We start from the raw sequence: 23,186 nt of genomic DNA, 5'->3' as shown, positions 1-23,186 counted from the left end.
CAAAGTAGTTATGATCTTCTCTGAGATGGGAATTCTGCTCTAGAAAGGGATCAGGCTGCACCTTCCATTAAAATTTTTAATCTCAGATTACTAAAGAATGCACCAGATAAGAAGAAATTTGATGAACAGGTATTATTTATTTGTGTGCATGCATGTGTGTGTTTATACACTCAGGATATATTAGATACTGAGTGTTCCCTTATGCAAAAGTCCATTTCAACTGTTTGTGAAACAAATACATTTGACCTAAGACAAAAAGATCTTTCTACTGATGACAGTCTATTTAAACTTTCTAAGTATGACAAAATTCTTTAAAAGTCAATGTTGTCCAATCATACAGCTTACTTCAAAACTAATCACTTTGCTCATAAAACACTAAGAAAATATCTCAATCATAGTACAGAGTATGAATTTTCTGCATAAAATTAATACACTTGGGGCTAAACAAAGGACTGCTTTTGGCCTACACTAAAAGATGAAATAAAAACTACTAAATATGCCTATTCAGACCTTTGAATGTAAGTCCAAGAAGGAGGAAGTTAAAAGCTAAGGGTTGATTCATAAAAACACCTTATTTGCAGAGAAAAAAAAGGAGATAGATATAGTAAAGGGACCATAGCTAAGAAATAGTGAAGATGCTGTGCTACTTAGCAAAAGAAAAAAGTGGGAAAGGTCATAATGAAATGTCTGTGTCCTATCACAACTGTTTTTTATCCACTTGTACTGTTATTTCTGGGAAAATGTAGGCTTTCTTTAGCAGCTTAGATCTACTTTGCCATGGTCCAGTCTCACCAGAGAGGATTAATGATGCTCTCTGTGTACTCTTTGTTCTGGTAGGAATTCAGGCCAGGCTTCCCCATGACGGTGAAAATTGCTTTTCTTGCAGTCACGGCTGCTTCGTCTTTTAGCAATCTAGTCTGGCAAATCAGTCCTGCTCAGTGAGGTCCAAACTAGAGAAAGGTATTGTCATGACCATTTGCTAACTGTTAGCATTTCCCCACTTTGCTAGAGCTTTGGATTGCTTCTCAAAGCAGCTTTCTCCATAATTAAGCTCAAGTATTTAACTTGGGCACACTGTGTGACTTGGCTGCTATCAGATATTCCTTTACTGGGTGTTCTGACAGCGGACTGCCCAAGGTTCCATTGTGGCCTTAAGAAAACAAATGCAGTGCTTATATAGCTAACTGAGCTTACGACTCCTCCCATGAGGGCTGCTGCGCTCAACAGAAGCTTTCCTTTAGGTGAAGAACTGTGAAGTCTACCAGCTTCCTTAAAATACTTTCCTCCAAGCTGAAGCACTGACAGCTTGTAAGAGAATAAAGGAACATTTTATTTTTCTCTAGTAATTTCTTTAGTCAGTGACTTTACCTAAGAAATGTAACTTTTCAGGAAAAATGTAGAGTTTGTCCTTATCTCTCTTACCTGAAAGCTCATCTATGCTACCCTATTTTGCATTAGGGAGTACTGAAGTGTAATGCAAATTATCAGTGTATACAGGTAATTTTGCAGGAAATGTCAATCAAATATGAATGTAATTTTCAAGGCAATTATCAGGCAAAGAGGTTAGTGCACTTTAATCGTTTATGAAAAGTTCCCAAGGGTGTATATAATTTCTGGGTTACAGGCAAGCCAACATATTTTTTGAAAACAATATGCAAGGCTCTTAAAACAATCTGTTCATAAACTTCAGGAATTATCATAGGCTATATTTGAGTGGCATTAAGCCTGCAGGAGTATGTCATGCTTTGTCTGGCTAAAAAAGAAGTGTTAATAAATGCAGGTCTAAAATTTCCACAAAGAACATAGCAAATCACAGGTATAATCGATCTGTGATTTCCAAATTACTGAAATCATATTATTGATTAAAAATAATCCGATAAAATCTTCTCATTTGCCCATCAATATGTCACATGGGGGTGGTGCTCAACATGACCAATATGTTGTTTTATGGTCATGAACACACAAGGGTGCTGCTTATTCTGCTTCATGTAGCAATGGGGAGCAAAGACGACAGGCCCCCTTGTATGTCCCAAGAAGATCCCTTTTTTTCCAAAAATTACCCCCTCTTTATACCCTTAATGTCAACTGAAACCAAGATGAAGCCTAACAGAACTTAACAGAAGAAGGACACTTCGACCACTTTAACAAATATAACCCCATATTCCACAGTTTCCCCTGTAGTTCACATTGTCTTCAGATATGGCTAGCATAAAATTACCAATTACATATTCATATGTCATCTTGATTACAAAAGCTGACACATGCTTAAATTCTCAGGGTGTGAATCATTACCATTACAACACATTAGATAAACTGGCTGTTCATAGTATGTGTACCTTAGACTCACACCAAACTTTGATAAAATGCGCTAGCTTAAGCATTGTCCATTAAGGGTTTTTTACACCTAGGTTAAAAGCCAGGGCATTTATAATAGACTAAGAAAGTGCATAGTCAACTCATGCAGCTATCTCTTATACTGCAATAGCCCAATTGTGTTTGAAATTTTTTCAGTCCTTCTAAGTTATGAGGAAGATGGAGAAATGCACTTGCCAGTACCAAGGGGACACATCCTCCATGGAACCATTTAGACTGTGGAATCACGACAACATTGCAGACAAGGTTACAGTTAACTGATCAGAGGAATAAAGCTAAGGAATACACAACCAAATGCTTTATTTAGGTAATGGGAACCAGGGAAAAGTGGAATATTTTTAATAACCACCTTCTGGGTTATGTACAAATCCAACATTTTCTAGTTCAACACAAAGTAAGTGTGCTGCATACAAAATACAATGTCTTTGAAGAATTAAACTCTGAAAAAAAGAAGTAGTCGGTTGCTCCCTCAAGGATAGTTTAGCAGCCACAAGAAAGTAAAAATAGTCAGTATGGGTTAGGGTCTTTGATCTACACAATCTTAGCTGAGTGAAAAGGGTACTAAACAAGTCCTGTGCATAAAGAATGCATCTGGTGTTCCCAAAGTTCTGGACCCAGTGTAAAAGTTCATATCCCATTAGGTCCATTCTCAGGAGGGGGTTTATAGGTCATGCAAAGTATTCATTTCAGAATGGTCTACAAGGGTTATGCCAGCTAGATCATAGCCATCTGGCAGATTTGTTAGAGCAAACACTTAATATTGTACTCATGAGTAATTTCTTTACTACTTGAGAGATACTGAAGAAAATTAAAGGACTCACAGAAACATTCCAAGCCATTTGTTGCATCTGCAAAGAGCATACTTTCTTCCAAAATCCACTTTTGACATCTTGCTTTCAGTAAACTTTATGAGAGAAACCTATTAATTATGCATCACATATTAGTAACAACCTCTTTGCATTCCTCAGAAGGTTATCTGATCCCTTCTGAGTTTAAACACATTACACTGAGAGCTTATACACCTTACCCACTCACAAATTCTTCCCCATCTTTCAGTATTTAAATGCCTTGGGATCTTCTTCTGGCATAAGTCTGATTTCCTGTAAGTATTTTAACTCTTGGAGAAATTCTGTCTGCTGTCTCATTTCTGACTACTCTGTGAATATTGAGAATAAAGAATTAAATGCAAACTTTGATAGAAAGGCTGCAATCTTCTATCAGTAAATGAGTCAGGTCAATTTCTAGATGCCTTAAAGTTTTAAATCTCTTTACCTAATTATTTAAATTCATTATGGTACAATGGCTCCCAAATCTATTGCCCTTTGGGCCTTTCAGAGTTGTGCTTGGAGGTTACAATACAATGCAATGATATGCAAAGTGCTGCCAGAAAATGGATTACCAAGGAGAGTAAGACAGATCCTAGAAAAAAACTTTGCGCTCACACACACACAGAAAAAAAAAAAAAAAAAAGAAGAAGGAACGAGTCTTTTAGGTTATAAGTATATGGGAAGTAATTTGAGCCTTTTTTCACCCAGACATATTTCCTTCTTGCAGTTATTTCTAATCCTAATCAGAGAAAAAAACTATGATACTCATTTTCTAAATGGACAACCAAGGGACAAAGGCAACAGATGATCGATCTCATGTCTCTCTCTTTCAGACCTCAGATCTCCTCAGTGCCACTGTACCTAGGCAATTATGGTGGTTTTGGTAATTTATTTAAGAAGAAAAAAAGAATGAAACCCAAGGCAATTTTACTTCACATCTCGGTATTAAACAAAAAACCCTCTCTGTACAAGAAATTGAGAAAATGGTAGGTAAAGTGGTAGGTGTTTGTAGCTCCGATTTAGGCTTACAAAAGAAACAGAAAAGTCGCAAAACAGAAAAAAAATAAAAGTAACTTGTGCCAAAATAATACTTTCGCTTAGTACATCATGAAGGAAAAAATGCTGAAACTAGCTCCACTTATAATGCAGAAATAACTGTTTTATAATCTGGTTTTAGGACCTAATAGTGTCTATCGTATTATTTGTGTTGAGGCAAAATAGGAGAAAGATCACAAGAGGAAAAAGAAAACTAATATAGACAATCAAATACAAAAGCTATATATTAGAATTTGGAAGAATTTAGTTAACAATCCCAACACCAAGCCATTTTGATTTACTGCATTAGACATGCAAAACAAGCATGGTAAAGTAGCCTGCATTTACAAGTTTGATACAGTATTGTGAAGCAACAAATCCAGAAGCAGCACTCAAAAATGGAATAAACTATTAATTTCATAATATTTTAAAAATCTGATACATCCTAGTACTTTCTGAACTTATAATTTCTTACTAAATTCTTCATTTATTTAAGAATAATAGAAAATTAACTTAAGCACTACAGGCCACACTTTTGAAGGTGCTAAAAACTGAAAACTACTGCTTGAACTAAAGCAGAATAAGTGTTACATGATGGAAATCTTTCACGGCCTTCCTAGATGCTCAGGCATTTTTATACAAAACTGTAAGCATAGAACTGACATTTAACAAAACCCTCAAAAGTCAGTATCTGAACATCATCCTTCCCCTTGAATCTTGTAATATCCAAAATACTTTCTAGGCATATTTATACAATGGGCTGTGGGGTGACCACTTTATGATGGCAACTAAAATTCAAGGAAGAACTGTTCAGCTAAAAAATGAAAAATGAAAACAACAGCAAGCAACAACAATTAAATTAAAGCAAACCCTAACTTACCACAGCAGGGTACATTAGGATCCTCATGTACTATCCTATAGGCCAAATGCAGCTTGGCAAGCATAGCTGAGTGGCCCACTGAAGGAATCCAGTACAGAAGGACTAATACATGAAAGAGAATCAGGCTTTCTGTCTTGGCCTGATCCTTTTACCTCCACTGCGTATTTATTATATATTAGCTATTATATATACATAGCTACCCTTGCTAAATTTTTTTAAGAATCACAGTTGATGTTTTCTCACCTATTGCTGCTTCTTTTGTGTGATTTTGGTAAAAAAATAGATAGGGAAGAATATGCAGATAACACCATTTTTGGAAATGGAAACCGAGTGTACACTTTATAGTATTACTTGGTGCAGTGAGCAAAGGGATTCATTTATAAAATGATAGTGGCCAAAGTAGGGAAGAAGAAGTGGTTACAAGGAATAGTGAAATTGGATAGAGAAGAAATAAAGCTTGAACATCTCTCAGCAGTTTATTGTGAAATGGACAGAGTTAAGAATAAAAATTTACTTATTTAATCCATCTACTACAGTTTAGTCCTGGGAATAACATTGAAGACATTATGGATAACCCTGTGAGAATGAGAATAAAGAATACACTGTGCAGTATGACTTTTAGAAACTTTTCCCATTCTTTACATTCACATTAATGCATTTATTTGTATTCAGTTATTTCTTCAATTTGATTTCACTAAAATATTCCCACTGAGAGATTGTCATACTGAACTGCTCCTTTTGTACGATGTCTGTGTTATTTTCTTTGACTTAGGTATACTTTCAGGTAATTGTTAGTTACAAAGCATAGCAGTTACTCCATAGGGATGGTTTTATGCACCATCACAGTAAACATCTGATTTGATCCAACTCCCAAGGACCACCCTTGACATCAATTGCATCTCAGCCTATTGCATCTAATCCCTGAAGGCAGAACAGGGTCTATGGTTTAGGTAGATGAGAAAAGCACCTCAAATCCTTAAGACCATAAAAGTAACCGTCTTTTTTAATCAGATACATTATGAATCCAAAAGCAAGGTATTCTGGAGGGGAAGCCCTCCAGCATTTGTGTAATTTGGCACTTTCTATGACTTAATATAGTTTAGTTATATTGTTAATTCCAACAAAGTGATAGCAAAAACTTAAAAAATATTTTAAATTAGAATGAAACTTCAACATGCTTAACATTTTTTGTCTCAGTGAAATAGAAGGAGGCAGAACACATTTGGCACTTTACATGATTGAGCTGTATAACTATAAAACAGAAGATGGAAAGAGAATGGCATTCATTAAAAAAAAAAAACACCACCTGCTTTTCTTTATATTTTTGTTTTGAAATGGAAGAACCGAATCAATAATTTTTTAAGCAGGAATGTTTATACTAACTCACCACAACCAAAGAGATCAAGTTCTCTACTTTGGAATCTGTTCTTTCATTGAATGCCCTGCAAGTATTATCCAATTAAAAACAGGGGCATTGAAAGTATGCTTATCACCTAAACATTTATTATTTTACAATAAAAAAAATAGCTTTGTGTAAATTTGTCAGTGCGAGTGTATGTTTTGCTTGGAAAAGTTCTATCCCTCATATAAATTCATCAGTTCACAACACCAGAATCAACACTGTCAACTTTATTACCTTGCAGCTTGGGAAAGGTGGAATCAGATCCCTTCCTATCTGTTTAAACAGCAAAACAAGCACCTGTTTGAATGTTTTACTACTGCATTCACTAGCATTATTTGTGTCTCTTTCAGTGATTCTCAGGGACAAAAAAAATTAGTTTGCTGGAAACTTGTGCTCCCTCTGCTGTCTGAATCAAGCATAAAAAGCCAGCAAAAGCACTACCATGGGGGCAGTATTACAAATGCAGAATGATTTTTTGAATTTCCTGGAAACCCTAAGAATACTATATAAAAGATAATTTGATTCTAATTTATTTGAAAGAGGATAAAATGTATATATTTGGACTGGGTTTTCATTTGCCCTACTGCATATTTAATAAAACAGACAATGTATCCATGATTTCCAGCTATGATGGCTTGTAAACATTACCAGTGACTAATTGAATAGTCATTTGAATCTGTACAAAGCAATTTCCCTCCATTAGATTAAATATGTCACACCCTGTCAATGAAAAATGTATTTAACAACAACCCAGCAATTATAAGCATTTTGGAACGAGGCAACAGAGATTCTATTTGTAACTACAATTCCCTATATATAGTGTAGGAATTTGGCTTAGCATCGCAAGTAAATTTATTCTTCACTAAAAGTTTGCCTACAGCATAAACTGTAAAAGAAAAATTTTCCTTTTATTATTACAATTCTGTAATGGATTTTTAACACATCAGTACCAGATAGCTATAAGCATTAGCTCATTTTCATGGTTTCATAATAATTATTTCTTATTGTTTTTCTCTTTGGGTACCAGGAGCAAGGTGCCGATTAAAAAAGCCTTAAACCCTAAGAAAATTAATTCATCCATATTTCTTCAGATGATAAGATCACAAATAAAATTTGCTGTCATTAACTTTCTTTTTTTTTCCTCTTTTTCCTTTGTTCCGTTTGGATTACAATTAATACATTCAAAGTAATACTATCCTAAAATGTAAGCATATGTAATTGATTATATGCCATTCTGAGAATTTTATCTGGAATTGTAAGCAAGAAGCACTGAATAAAGGCCAGAAATATCCTTTCCCTCTACAAAGGATGGAAAACCAATGTACTGTGCAAAAATTTCAGGAGAAATTATTGAAAATTTTGTCAGGAATCCTGAGGAGCAAATAATGAGCATTTGCTTTATTTCAAATTTGTATTAATTTATTCTGCAGATAGCTAAACATTTGTAGAAGAGAGTTGTAAATTTTCCCAGTTGACAAACTACCTCTGACTGTAGCATTGATGTGGGTACAATTCCTTGAAATATTTTCACAGATGTGACTGATTTATGAGCCTTGTGATTTAGCTGAGCTATTCAGCATATGTCAGTTTTGTTTGAACCTGCAATGAATGTGCAAGGAAACTGAACCAAATTTTAATGAAAAGATACAAATAGCTTTCAAAAGTTTCACACCAATGCAAAAAATACCTGAAGGAAGACCAATGATATCACAAAGCCTTAACAGGAAATCAAAGCTAATACAAATGGTATTAGACACTGATCAGATCTGACTGCATGTATTCCACACTGTTCACCACTCGGAAGCCTGGCAAGGACCCACTGGGCTGCTCTAGGACAGAGGCACCGCCTCAGTGCTAGCAGGTGTCACATTGATTTTTGTTCTGACAGAAAGCAAGAAGATACACACAGAACAGCAGCGGAGTACAAAGACATGTTTTGCAGGAGTGAAGAGGAAAGCTCCATTTAAAAACAAAACCTCCCAAAAAACTAAAACGGAAACCCCAAGCAAACACACAGGAAAAAATCCAAACCAAAACAAAAAGCACCTTGAACAGACAAGTGGGAGTCCATGGACAAAATGAAGTAAAATCTGACCTGCCTCATGACCCACAAGACTAAAGACTTTTTCTTTTGTGTCACTGAGCCTAATGCTCAGCCTCTACAGTTCAAAAAGCACTGTTCTTTAATTAAAAGGATAATAACATTAATTTGCCTTTGCAGAAGAAACATTAATTCATTGTGTTTTAAAGAACATTCCCCCCATTCTAGCAGCTTTTTCAATATGAGGTAATGATGAGGCCCTAGGAAACAGTGCCAAAAAATCCTGTTGGGATTAAATAAAGTCTTATGGAATGCTGAGTCTTCTTGCTAGGCTTCACTGCATATCAGTTCCTGAGAAGGCCATTTGGGTGCAATCCTGTAAAGTGCCTGTGGAATGGGCAGCTCCTGGAGGGAAGGACAGCATTTTGAAATTAGCAACTAAATCTGAATTTATCTCTAAGGATTTAAGAACTTTATTTCATCTAGATTAGAGTCCTGTTCTTTGGTGTCAGAAGGTATTTGCGACAGTTAAAAGCAAGAATGTAAAATAAGGGCCTGGATTACCCACAGCTTTATCCTGGTAGGCAGAGAACAGCCAGACATATGCCTTCTTCTTTCTCACAGATGTTGCAATATTTCTGGATTAGGAGAAGGGGATATATTGGACCCTAACAGTGAAAGAATTGGCTTGAGGCACTCTAACACAACAGGGAGTTTATCTTTCACAATGGAGAGCAATTTTCTCTCTGATGCTAAAAAGTATATGTTTATGTTCAACTGGTACTATATGCGATAATTCAAACACCGTCATTTTGTCGTTTGATTATCAATCCTTCTCACTCTGGAAAGCAATACAAACATTCTACAAAAGTATATGCCTTATTTTGTGTAATTTTTATATATGTTTTTATAAGCTGAAATGCATTTAAATAATAAAATTTTAATAATTCATTTTTATTTTTCCAAAGTAGACAATTGACTGAATGGGTGGGGGTTAAAAATAAACCAGTCACCGACAAAACCTATGACTATATTGAAACTGAAAATAAAGTTTTGTTCTATTTTTGGGTTCTTTTCAGAAAAATATTATTTGCAATATGAAACTGTTTAAACATTATCACCTATAAAAGTCCAAAATATGTTTTAAAACAGATTTAAAATATTTTTAGAAGAAAGTAAAATTTGCTTTTAAAAAAACTTCAGATAACATAGGTAAAACTGTGCTCCTATACCAATTACAGAAAATATAATTGACTTTTTAAAATATGTAGTAAAGATTTTGAGGAAGAATAAAAACTGTAAACATATAGAGAAGAGATACTGGATTCTTAATTCCTTAAACATATATACATAATTCCTTTCTTTGATTTCTAAGGTAGCTACTTACATTGACAAAAGTAGTGAAGAGATAACAGGACAATTAAAATTTTAAGATTATCTGAAAAATGACTTATATACATCTACTGAAACTTAAAACTACATGCAGTTTAGAAGAATCTATTGTATATAAAATTGAGCTTATTTGGAAATGAAAATTTACTATTATTATTATCACCTCCTAATAATTCAATAAAAATAATGTTGCGCAATATTGCACCTGTCTTGCTCACTACGGCACTATTTTTATGTATGATCCCTTATTTCTCATAGTAACAAAGAGGCCTGGGATTGTCTTACTTTTTTATTCTATGCCATCAAAAATTTGCAATGAAGAGACTAATCTTTACACTACCTTTTTCTTTGCCTCAAAGAAAAAGGAAAAAAGCCGCAATTTTTTATCAATTATGTTTGATTAGAATAACTTTGATAAAAATATTTTTTCCAAGTTAAAAACATTACAATTCAACAGCAATGACAAAAAGAAGGCTGAAAACACTCAATTATAAATTAAGCAGATATCTGACATTTCATAATATGCAAAAGTGACAGTCTAAGTCTCATCTTGATCAGCTTTGCTCAAATTTTTCATTTTTTCTTAGTCAAATAGACACAGAGTCAAGAGCTGCAGTTATATTTCCATTCAGCCTTAAGTGCCATGGTCTCCCACCTTTTGTTGTCACTTCAGCTGTATTTATTCTGAAGTAAATGAAACAAGAGCTCACAAAAAAGAAACAAGAGCAAACCACTGAAGATGCTAAATACTTCATTAGTTAATCTGTTACAGATACATAGTGGATAAGGATCTCCACACTTGTGCAAAATGTACCCTCTATTCATATGCCAAAATAAGTTAAAAGTATAAATGCTTACTACGGATCAAGCAAAGACAACAAAAAGTCATCTTTTTTATTTTCTCTTTTGATCTGAACATAGCAGGTTTTAGATAAACATAAAAAGATTTGTCCTTGGTGGGTTTTGTTCTTTGTCGTTTTGCTGTGTTGATTTTTTTTAAATCTTGCTTTGTTATTAATAAAATTTTGAAGTTTATCATGAAAGAAATACAAATTAAGGGTCTTTTCTTTTTTTCTTTTCTTGTTATAGTTTCTTTCCCCAGTTTATGATAGGAGTTAGCAATCTCCTTCAGAATCCACAGATTGAAATGATAAAGGCCAGGGATTAAGCACAGCCGATTAACAGTCTGTGTCCTCTTCAATCTAGCATTTCCATTGTAGATAAACCCATATTCAGACTGAAGTTATAATAAACACACTGTCCTCAATATCATTTCCCTAGATGACCTCCTCAAAACTGACATTCAAGTATTCTTGTGGAAAATTACAGTTCATAGTAACAGAAAAAGCAGCCCAGACAATATATACCCACACAAATAATTCTGAAGATAAAGCCAAATGTTTAGAAAGCAACTGGATAAAATGATAGTTCCACTATAAATATTTTATTTGCTTCAGTTCTGAGTAATTTATTATTACAATAGGTTTGACATATAAAAGAATTGTCCTAGATTTTATCTTTATTGCTTGTACTGTGTATCTTTGAAATAACTGCATTATTATTTATACTTATCACACACAAAAAAAAAAAAAAAAAAAAAAAAAAAGTATTAAAGTGGTTGCAATTCCTTCCCTTCCAAAGGCAAAAAAAACCAAAGAGTGAAATTTTACAGCTACCTTAGATGCTCTGGAACAGAAGTATTGCTGTAAGGAAAGGGACATCAAAAAACACTTGTCCAGTGAAAAGCAGAAAAAGAATAAAAATCTACATGGACAGAATTACAGAAATATTTTGCTATGTATGTGCATTGATTTCTATGATAAATAATATTTTCACCTAAAATGAAAAAAGACAGGCCCTAAAAACGAAGACAGTTTTTGCTTTGTAAGGACATTTTTAACATGGGAAATTCTGACAGGAATCTCCTGCTATTTGACATTTGAAATCCAGAATCTTACGGGTCTAAAGAGAAGCTATGATTAATACAGACACAGACTGTGTAACAGGCCATTTTAATTTCTTATCCTAGAAGCTCAAATTATTTTAAGAACTATAGATTTATTCGTTATTTCATTTCATGGTACTTCTTCAGACAAAACCAGTAACATTTTAAACTACTTTATTATAACTAACTAAACTTACCTACCTAGTTAAAGTGACTGTATTCTACTCTTATTTCCATTAGTTTATCATGGAGGATTCCAGTAAAGCAATTCTGAAATCAGATGGAGGCATATGTGCGTTTATTCGTCAATCCTTTTTTGAAAGTACATGATCAAAATTTGGTTCCCTTTGGCAAAACCACACAAATAATAAGAAACAGGTCATGCTATATGGTAAAAAGAACTGCAACAAAACAAAACAATGAAAAAACCCCCAAACCTGAGCTTCATTTTGGTTACTCACTAGAATTGATTTGAAGTAAGCATTGCAAATGACTGCAGTTAACTCATTAGTTCTTCATCTATTCTTCTCACCAAAGTTAAAAAAAAAAGCATAAAAAATGATTAAGTTTCATAATCAGAGCATTTATTAGATTTGGATGATTCCAGCTACCCTTTCTTCTAGAAAACAGCCTCAAAGCTCTTTTAAATCAATCTGTACTGAAGAAAGAATTGAAAATGTGAATTTAACTCAAAGTCACTCACTTTGAGATCTTGCTTCAAAAACTAATTTCATGGTCTGTCTCCATAACGACATAGCTTATTTTTGCCAACTAGGACTCATATAATGAAGCATAACATGTTTACCCAGACTGCATGGACCACAATTTAAGACTGTTTAGAGTGATTTGGAGACACAGTAACTGAGGACATGTGATTTGTAGGTCAGTTCCCCTTAAGCATCTTTATGGTCAGAAAATTGCATATATTCCTCACCAAAAAAGCCACTAAGTTTTATTAATAAGTGATAAGATATGCAGCATACAATTAAAACATTGTGTACTTAAGCTTCTTGTTCCCCAATGGAACCTTTTAAAAATGCCTGTCATATTTTAGAGGAGCAATCTTACCTTCACCTCATCATTGACACAAACCTTGTCTTCTCATTATTCAGTTACATATTCTTTTATGCATGTGTTTATATTTTCAATAGGAGATATAAAAGCAAATAGATACCATTTACATTCTATCTACCATTTACATACTATTTACATGCTATCACAGTAAAGAAGATCTAAAATCAGGAAGAGAAAACCATGCTTTTTTGCAGAAGTAAGTGGACAAAAAGGTCTAGAAAAGGTAAAATTATATTTATCAGTCCTTTCTGTTTTAAATCTAACAGCAAATGTGATTAGCTATTATAGCAAGATGCGTGTTATATGTTGCTAGTCATTCAGCCCACAATATTTTATTATTTTTCATTTGATATCAAATATTATTTACCTAGACATTCACATATATTTTTCTATGTCTAATTTCCTGTATTCCCTAATTAATGCATGAAACTTCCTATTAGATTGGAGGAACATATGCATTTATTAAAACTGGATTCTAAAATAACACTTAGTTAGCAGAGCTGATATTCCTTCAGTGAGAACAAATAAAATCTTAACCCAGAATGCTTTCTCAGAGCAGGCTTACCCCGGTGACTAATTAAAAGATGAAGGATCAAATCCAGAACATAAACAAATTTGGGAAAAAATTATCCAAGAAGGAGTGCAATGAGACTGGAAGCGGGAAAGAACTGGGTTGAAAAGAGCTGCTCCTTTGTCTGCGCACAGAGGCACACACACACATATGCAGACACACACTCGTGCACACGGAGCCCCCATAAATGCAGCTTTCCTTTCACAGCACTTTTCCTTAAGCAGCTTGGTAGTATTTACGTTTGCAAAGCTCCCAGTATTCCCAAACCTTACCCCTTTATTTTTAGCTTTCAAGTTTTTGCTTCAGCTGATGAGAACAGGAAAAGAAGGTGGTATGTTTATTTCTGGCAGACAGCTTGGAAATTCTGAGTAAAGAAGCCAATCAAGGCAGAAGGATTATAACAATCAAAGTAGAAAATTTGCATATTTAGAGTATGGTTACTGAGAAATAACAATGCCTTGGTTGTGTAAATCAAACCCTCAGCAAAAGTGAAGGGATTTGCATATCTGGGAGAAATCTGTCATGTTATACATCAGTAACTGCATTCTAATTAGCAGAAAGCATTAGCTTTTAGTGGAATATTAAATATAAGTGCTAGTAGTATTTTTATTTCCTTGTGAAATAATAGACCTAGGTCATTTGCAGCCTGATGAAAACAGATCTTCTTGCCTGTAGGAAGCAATACTATTCAAAATGACCAAAGATACATTCATCATGCCATGCAGCTAGACTTTTTAAGATTGAGATCATGTAAATGTTCAAAGAGTTCTGTATTACCAATTGTGTTCATCCTTTTTGTCTATACAAAGTGGTTTAAAGTAGCCCTCTTGAGAAAGTATTGCACAAAACAGATGAATGTTTGAAACCACCTGTTCAGCTCTGCATAATAAATGACCTTTACTTCATTTTAAATTTAGTGAATGAATAAAAATAAGTTGGCCTGAAAAATTTCACAGATTAAAATCCTAAAAAACTCCCTGCTGACTGAATTACTATAACAATTTTCTATTATCCATTAAAATCAGAGTTAACAGTAGGCTCAGAACTTTTATAATAGAAGTAAAGAAAAAAATTAGGTAAATTCTCCTTTAAAAATTAGTTTGTAACAGTATATTTGTACCATTCATGCATGGAAAAATAACTGTGTTACTTCAGATTAATGTTTATTTCCCCTTTCCTCTCTTGTGAATGATTCTCAGCTGTATTTTAGATGTAAACTTAAGGCTGGCAGACACACCCTGGCCACCACTTGCAATCGAACTACAGGTTGGTGTTGCACTGAAATGTAAGAGAGAATCCATGCTAGCATATTCAATCTACACAATATTACTAGTAATGCATGTTCAGAGGCATTATCCATTTCCACAGATAAAACATGGAGGAAACTCAGTAAGATGCTTTGAAGACCTGGACATTACTCATGTGTAGGAATGGTAAGCGCACTCCAGTGCAGGTCTCAGGGTACTTACCATCCTCTGTGGGCACATAGATATTCAAATACAGACAGTCTTCATTTTGGTCTTGAACATATGTCACCACAGTATCCAGATTGGCTGTAAACCAGACTGGCAGCATATCGTTGAGCAGTGACCTCTCATCCAGGTACTGCGGGCAGACAGCGGCAAACTGTGTGGCATTGCGGACACCTGTCCAAGATGATGGTGGCTCCGGGGGCTGAAATCGCCTTTCTCCAGTCGGAGGAGAAGCATAAGGAACACCCAGGTACTGCTCCACTGGACCAAGGATCTCATTAGGCAAAGGTGTTCTTAAACCACGTATTTTGCCATAATTCGTAGTAACAACTGGGTATTGTGCTTGGCCATCAATGAGAGTAAATCTTATAGCCAGTGCAGTTATCCACAGGAGGAAGTTAGAATTCAACATGACACACACTGGTGTGAAGATCAAAGGCAGCCATAGGAGTCCCATTGGTTTCGACATTATTTAAATCAACATCAGCAGGGCTCTTTTTTCCACCGCCAGGAGAAAATTAATCAGTCAAGGAAAATGCAAACTAATAAAAAAGTAGTCAAAAGGAGATGAAGTGAGGGAAAATGTAACCTTGTTCAGGTTACAAAAAAACAAAAGCTGATGTGTGGTAGGTGCCTCAGCTGACTGGCTGTAGACAAATCCCAATGTCAGAAGAAACAAGGGAGTGTTTGCCCCTAAGGCCCATCCCAGACTTTAGTGTTGAATTAATCCTGGCAACGCACAGCACTTCCCAACAAGTAGAGTGGTGAGAGATCCGCAGTTATTCCACTGCCCCAGTGAAATGGCTCCTTTCAGTGATGTCCAGCCCACTCAGTCAGCCTGCAGGCAAGAGAAAACAAGCACTTCAAATCAACAGACAAATTTATGTTGTCATAAACCTAAAACAAAAAAATAAATAAACAAACCAAAAATTATATTCATACACTACTTCCATGTCAAGGCCCACGAATGTTTTATGAACTTTAGACATTGGGGTTAGCTGTGTATTTCTAAAGACATGTAAGGTAAGACATCTAAAACTGAAGCCATAAGCTTGTCAGAGGTTATACCACAAAACAAACATTTCTGCTTCTGTTTATGCTTCCAAACCGAACCAAACCACAGTCCAAACACTTCTGATTTCAGGAAGAGTATCACATTTAAGTGCTAGCTTGAGGATATTTTCTGCCCTAAATAAACAGAATCTTCTTTTTAAGCTTATTTGCACTCCCACAGGAGCCATTCATTACTTTTGTTTCCTGTATTGGATAATCTCTTTTTGCTATGAGATGATGACTACAGAGTATTTTTCACAGATATTACTTATTTTCTGTAGGACAGCCTAACTTACCTCCACCTAATTCAGAAATTCCAATTAATGTAAAAAATAATTAGTTCAAATCAAGTGTGAGAAGAGTTAGTCAAAATTAGATACAAGTTTATTGTTTTTCATATCTTCGTCCTATGTCTGACAAACAGAACAATGGAAAACTAAAAGAAAAAATAAACCATGATACAATCTCTTAAGCCAGCTTTTGGACCACATAATGTTACAATTATGTAACATTACTTGCTTGCAGTCTCCTACTTTTATTTTTAGATAAAAGGCAATTCATACAATAACTCTGTTAATTTTTAATGAACTACAAGTCACTTGCATTCATATGCTAACCATTACAAGTGTACAAATAAAGACACATAAACATTCTTCTACCTGCCCAAAGGAATTAAGGACTTCCCTTTTATCCATTATTCAACTCAAAACGACAGATAACAATTCCATGGGTAAAAAATGCCTTGTTATAGGAAACTGATATTGATACCTTATATTTTGCAGGACGAACACACATTTATATATCCAACTTATACATAAGTGGACTAGCAGGTCCTGTTTTCAGTAAGGACTCTGATAAGGAAAATAATTTGAAAGATATTTTATTCTCTCAAAACTCCTAGAATTCTTCAATTACCTCATTTTAGCACTCTTACCACAAAACTGTTGAAACACCTGAACACCAGAGGCCAGAAAAATACCAGATACATATCACTTGTGATGGACCAAAACTTCTATTGACATTTTCTCTAGGACTTGCAATTTGAGTGCCATTTCTGAAGGACAAATCATTAACAGCTGTAATTTTCATGCCCCAAGGGCACCACCAGGGCCATCAGTCCCTATCTGAGTTATGCTGCAGGAAGCCCTATGCCCAATCCCATGCCCAGCCTGGATCTTGGCCTCACTGGGTCCCCAGATACACCTTGGACCTGACTCCTCACCCTGCCTGGCCTGATGATTATTGGATAGTGGCAGGGTCCTGCCCCTGTTCTCAACCCACCCTCAATGGGAGGCCTTAGGAGTTCAGAGCCTTGCCCTGCCAGCTCTGCAGTGTCCACAGCTCCTGAGTCATCCGCCCCCATGAGCAGCCCCACTTCAGCTGCTCCCTGGCACTCAGAGTGGTCAGCCAGCTATGAGTCACCCAAAATTCCTCCTCAAGCGTCACTTTCTCTTCTGATTTCTGCTACCATCTTTAACAATGGAAGTCAGCAGCAGGTGATTGATTTTGAGTAGTATTCCTCTTGCTCTGTCCCATGCTGACTTCAGCACACTTTACTGATCATGCAGCACAAATCAGATTTTCCAGTCATATCCTACTGAAGATTTAATCTGTGCTTAGGGAGGAGCAACAGATCTTATTCCCTTGACACGCACACTGCAGAAGTTTGTAATGGCATTCTAAGAAATGTGGAATACAGCACTAAGAAAATGGACAAGTTGGAAGGAAACAGAGTGATCCAGATGATGAATGATAGAGAAAAAATTTTTCTGGGCAAACAACAAGTGAAAAAAGAGGACACAAAACAAGAAAAGAAAATGGGAATGACAAACAAACAAGAGTAAACACATAACCAGCAGAGAGAGAACCAAAAATGACAACAGGAAGGAAAGTGGAAATCCTCAACTGATACAGCAGAGATAATATACAACTATAAAAAAAGTGACATATTAAATAGTGTGGCTTTTTTGGCCACCTGGGCACAAGGTGGCTCATATCCAGACAGCTTTCAAACAACACCCCCAAGTCCCTTTCAGCTGAGCAGCTCTCAAGATGCTGTTACCCAAGCCTGGAGCATTGCATGGGGTTTTTGCAACCCAGCTGCAGGACCTCTGCCTTGGCCTTATCAATCCTCATGTAACTGGCCTCAGTCAATCCAGCCTGTTGAGTTCCTTTTTCAGAGCCTTCCTACTCTCCAGCAGATCAATACTCCCATCCAATTTAGCATTTTCTGTGAACTTACTGAGGATGCATGCAATCCCCTCATCCAAATCATCAACAGAGACATTAAACTGGACTGGCCTCAGTACTGACCCCTAGGGAACACCACTGGTAACCAGCTGCCAACTGGATTTAACAGCATTCAACACCACTCTCTGGACCTGACTATCCTGCCAGTTTTTCACCCAGTGAAGATTGCATCCATCCAAGCCCTACACAGCCAGTTTCCCCAGGAGAATGCTGTGGGAGACAGTATCAAATGCATTACTGAAATCTGGATAAACAAAATCCGCAGTCTTTCCCTCATCCACCAGCGAGGTTACTTTACAATAGAAAGAGATCGAGTTAGTCAAACAGGATCTGCCTTTTGTAAACCCATTTTTATAAACCACTTAGCATGTGATGGCACTCAGGACGATCTTCCCCATGAGATTCCCCAGTATCAAGTACCAGTATCAAGGTCAGGCTGACAGGCTTGTAGTTCCCTGGGTCTTCCTTCTGACCCTTCTTGTGGATGATCATTGCATGTTCTAATTTTCAGTCAACCTGACCTTCTCCAATTAACCAGGACTGCTGGTAAGTGGTTTAAAGTGGCTTGATAAGCTCTTTCACCAGCTTTCTCAGGTGCATCCCATCTAAGCCCACAGACTTGTGGGTGTCTAATTGGCTATGGGTCAATAAGTAGCAGGTCACTAACCATTTCTTTATGGGGGCTTCACTTAGCTCTCCATACTTTTCCAACTTCCAGCTCTGGGAGCTGTGCATCCTGGGGATAACTGGTTTTGGTATTATACTGAGGCCAAGAACCCAGACTGAGGCAAGAAAAGCAAAAAAAAATTTGTTTAGGGTGGGATTCCTGCCCATTTAGGCAGAAAATATCACACATTTCAGTTTATTGACATTACTAGAGGAATTACCATTTTCCTAAGGTTAGTTTCACATATAAAATGTATGCACACTCATACACAGAAAAAGACACACAAAATAATTTTCAGTAATAATATTGAGAGGTAAGGAAGAAGGCATGCTACCTATTAATTTGTGAACTATGAGGGCTATGCTATGATGTTAGATACATAATTGAAAAGGTTGGAAGATGTAAATAGAGTCACAGATTTCAGTTGCAGGTTAATCTTAAATAGAAAATTGTAAACATTCTAGAAAGGTTTTTAGATATATCAAAACTAGTTTGATGTCATATGTATACAGTCAGATATTTAATATGCTTTTACATACTGAGTCTACAGGAAGACATGTACTTGTCATGCCTTTATTTATTATCGCTAATAGTGTTGTACTTTTTCCATTTTTTTTTTTAGTGCTTCAAATATTACAAAAATGCATACAAACTTCCTTGCAAAAAATTCCTAGTTGGAAGTATCATTCACTCAAACAATCAAAAACAATCAATCCAAATCAAAATACTCAGTTTAAAATGACAGCTTCTGGCAGCACAACACACAAAGAGAAGTCAAGGAGGATCTGAAATCATATACGTTCATACATGATTTCGTTATTGGCAGAGGAGTGGCTGTTGAGACATTTATGGCCTTTGAAGAAAATGCAGGTTGAAGTTAACATGGATGTGTATCTAGAAATACCACTTGCACTTGTTTATAAATCTGTGCCCCAAGCCACACTTAGAGATGCTTAAATAGTCTATGAATCAGGCCTTCGGGCTAAACTGATGGTTTCCAGGATCGCAGTTACCACTTTTCAACCTGAGGAGAAGATTGTCAGTAGCTCTACACTTATTCTGTAGCTGCTAGGGGTATAGAGAATGTGGCTTAGAAGTTCTCTTTGCTCCAGCATAGAGTAGAAAACTAAAGTGATTTCAAGTTTTTTTGACCTGCTTGTCCAGGTCATGGACAGTTACAAGAAAACTAAACAGAAATATAAATTATATGAACACAGGAAACTGAAGACTGCACAGATGTACCAGGATTTCTCAGGCTTTATCTAAAACAACTGGTGCACAACAGTACGCCTCAGCTTTCAGTCGCTGACCACCTTTACTCTTTGGCCCTTCCTTCTACTCATATTCCCAAGGGGTTTTTTGGGCACTTTCGTAGGTCTGACATCAGTAGGGAGTCAGGGTTAAAGACTCACATCCCTTTCATCAGACATACACTCTGAAAGCATACAGTCAGCTTGATTAGCTGAAATGTAAGAGCAACCAGCTAGTCAGTAGAAAAAAAATGACAAATGATGTAATCAATAAAATTTCAGATTCTCCTAATACTGATATTTTGCTAAGTATTTAATGCATTTCACAGAATATGGGGATTAAAAAAATACTACATTTATCAAGAACATGAACTGTGTTTTGTCTTCTTTCCATTCTCTTTGTCCCCTTGAAATAATTTTGAAATTGTTAAGGACAGAGGATATATAGTTGCTTGCTCTTTGGGTTTTCTTTGTTGTTTTGGCTTGCGTCTCTGTGTGTGTTTGTCTGGTTGATTGTTTTTAAACAAAAGCAATTAAAACATTATCATATTATAACATACATAAAGCTCTGTAATAAACTAATGTTGTGGTATGGTACTGTAAATAAGAGCTACCCAAGGCATAGACATTTTTGAACAGGCCTGCAGTACTAATTTTAGCAATATGTCCATATGATTTGAAATATTAGCAGAAAACTAATCACACAGCTGTCTTCCGTAAAAGCTCCTCCCGAAGCCGGTTTAAATGCACCTCTACCTCATAATCAGCACTACACCCTCTTAATAATTACTGTATTCAAATGTTTGTTCAATAACAAAAAAGCAGTTTTTTCCAAATATTGGTAAATGCATACTGGGTTTGTGTACTATCTTTCAAATTAAAAAAAAAAAAAAAAAAAAAAAAGCAATTATAACTTCTTTAGAGATTTTTTTTCTGAGCTTCTAGAACTTTCTTGATACACTGAAATGAGCTAATCTTCATTCTTCCTTATGCTACGTAAAGTTATTCAGACATATTAGACAAAATCATAGTGAACAACACAGAGGAGCACCAATCATGAACTTATGTGCACTTTCTGGACTGAATTACTTAGAACATTGGTGGGAAGTTTATTTACCAAAACTGGCCAATCATAAGATATTTTTGAATCTCAGAACTGTAACTAAAGCAATGTCTGGCTTTAAATTGACATGCAGCCAAGTCTTACGAGAAATTCTTTTTCATAATAGAACATATATGTGTATTTTGTCGTATTTTTGTAAGCATTTTCCCAACTGGAATAATTTATTTATTATTAAATTATTCCTAAAAATACACACTAGCACACGAAACACCTTCAAAACAAAATGAAACAAAACAAAACAAATCTAGACTTCTAATAATCCTAACTGTAGACTACCAGATCTAAGCATGTTTTTCCTCAAACATTGCAAGTATTGCTACAGGAAAGGTGATCAAAGGAGAGATGGGGCAGTGCTGTCCTGAGCCAGCTTCCTGCTCTACCTTGAGACTTGTGCTCAGTTCCCCCCATCCCAACTCACTTCCTGGGGAAGAGCTGGCTGTGCAGCAGTGAACAAAACATGCAAAAAGTCTAATTTACGTAAGAGGCATGCAGATTGGGTCCCCTCTCACTTTCTCCTCTCTTTCTTCCTCTTTACCTGGTTGTTGCAGTTAAGAAGACAACTATACCACAAAGCAGAAGAGTTCCCTGACACGTAGTCCAGTGTCTTTGTTCAGCCTGCTGAGAACTTACAACAAACATCATGCCCTGTACTGGTGGGTCATGACACTAATTTAGCATTATAAACTTCACTAGGAGTGAGTATCTGAATAATGTGTCACAGGATCATGGATTTATTTAGGTGGGAAGTACAACTTATTTGCAGAAAAAATTCCTTCAAGGGTTAAACTGAGAAGAAAGTAATACAAATTTAAGAACTATGATGTACCCTTGCTTAAAGTGAAAATAAATGCCAGATATACAAACATCACTATGGACCTTGAAGTTGGTCTTAGTTGTATGATTAAAAGTAACTGAAGACAGAGATAGATAATTTACTTTTTTTTTTTTTTAATATGGAAATACAGACTGAAAAGGAACAAAAATTACATACAAACATTAAATTACACAGGCTTGGGTGTTGTTTTTAAAGAACATGCTGCATTCACCCTTCTATGAATTTCTCCAAGTGAGAGAAATAGATAGGCCTAAATAGGCTTGGACAGTTTCAGTAGATCCCTCAGGTTAGAAACTACAATAACCATTCACTTTTCAGAAAACGGGCACACATTTCTTTCATATCATTGCTTCTTGCCCAGAGCTACCACTCTTATTCTGAATTTCTAAATCTGATACACTATCAAAAAGAACAATGGGATTATAAGAAAAAGCTGTGTGGTCCCTACAATATTTTTGAAAACTGCAATTCTCTCAATAATGTAAACAATTTGAAAAGCAAGCAGGGGGAAAGAAAACATGTGATTATCACTCCCTTTCAAGAAAAAACAAAGAAATTCACCTCAGCATTATCTAAAAAATCAGCTGTTTTGATCTAATTATAAGAGGGGGTTGTTGAACAATCACAGATGCAGTTTCCCTTATTTTTTCCTGTATTTAAAATTATAAAAAACCAGTATGGCCAGAAGGACCCAAGACTAACCGGGAATGCTCAGATAAGACAGTTGCACTTATCTCACTGACTTTTTGAATGGTAATTTCAACTGCTATTACATATAAGTATACAGAATTTCAGTGGTTAGACAATTTTCATGATATTTGCTGCTTTTTGAGATAAATTGATGAAGATTGGAAATAAATATGAGGTGCCAGTATTAGGAGGAATAAACATGGCATAAACTGCTTACAAACATAAGCCTGAAATAACTAATAATCCCAAAATGACAGGTCTGTTCCATTTAGCTCAAATCGTGATCTGAATTTAAGTTTCCCATCA

At 35.7% G+C, this 23,186-nt stretch overlaps 1 protein-coding gene across 5 annotated transcripts in view; it reads right to left on the bottom strand.

The window, feature by feature from the left end:
- NLGN4X (neuroligin 4 X-linked) overlaps positions 1 to 23,186 on the bottom strand; it is a 170,205-nt gene that overhangs the window by 99,866 nt on the left and 47,153 nt on the right. For 2 of the 5 annotated variants that reach the window (XM_069003913.1, XM_069003936.1), the window contains exons 1-2: positions 18,736 to 18,860; positions 15,010 to 15,850 (exon numbers count right to left, since the gene is read on the bottom strand). In XM_069003913.1, coding sequence (XP_068860014.1) covers positions 15,010 to 15,481 — 472 coding nt within the window. In that variant the 5' untranslated portion in view covers positions 15,482 to 15,850; positions 18,736 to 18,860. Of the gene's footprint in view, positions 1 to 15,009; positions 15,851 to 16,833; positions 16,851 to 18,735; positions 18,861 to 23,186 lie in introns of those variants that run through there. The other 3 variants (XM_069003923.1, XM_069003929.1, XM_069003916.1) reach the window with 3 other exon arrangements.

The sequence above is a fragment of the Aphelocoma coerulescens genome, chromosome 1 (assembly GCF_041296385.1).
Source record: "Aphelocoma coerulescens isolate FSJ_1873_10779 chromosome 1, UR_Acoe_1.0, whole genome shotgun sequence".
Taxonomy (NCBI): Eukaryota; Metazoa; Chordata; class Aves; order Passeriformes; family Corvidae; genus Aphelocoma; species Aphelocoma coerulescens.
This window is presented reverse-complemented; position numbering and strand designations above follow the sequence as displayed.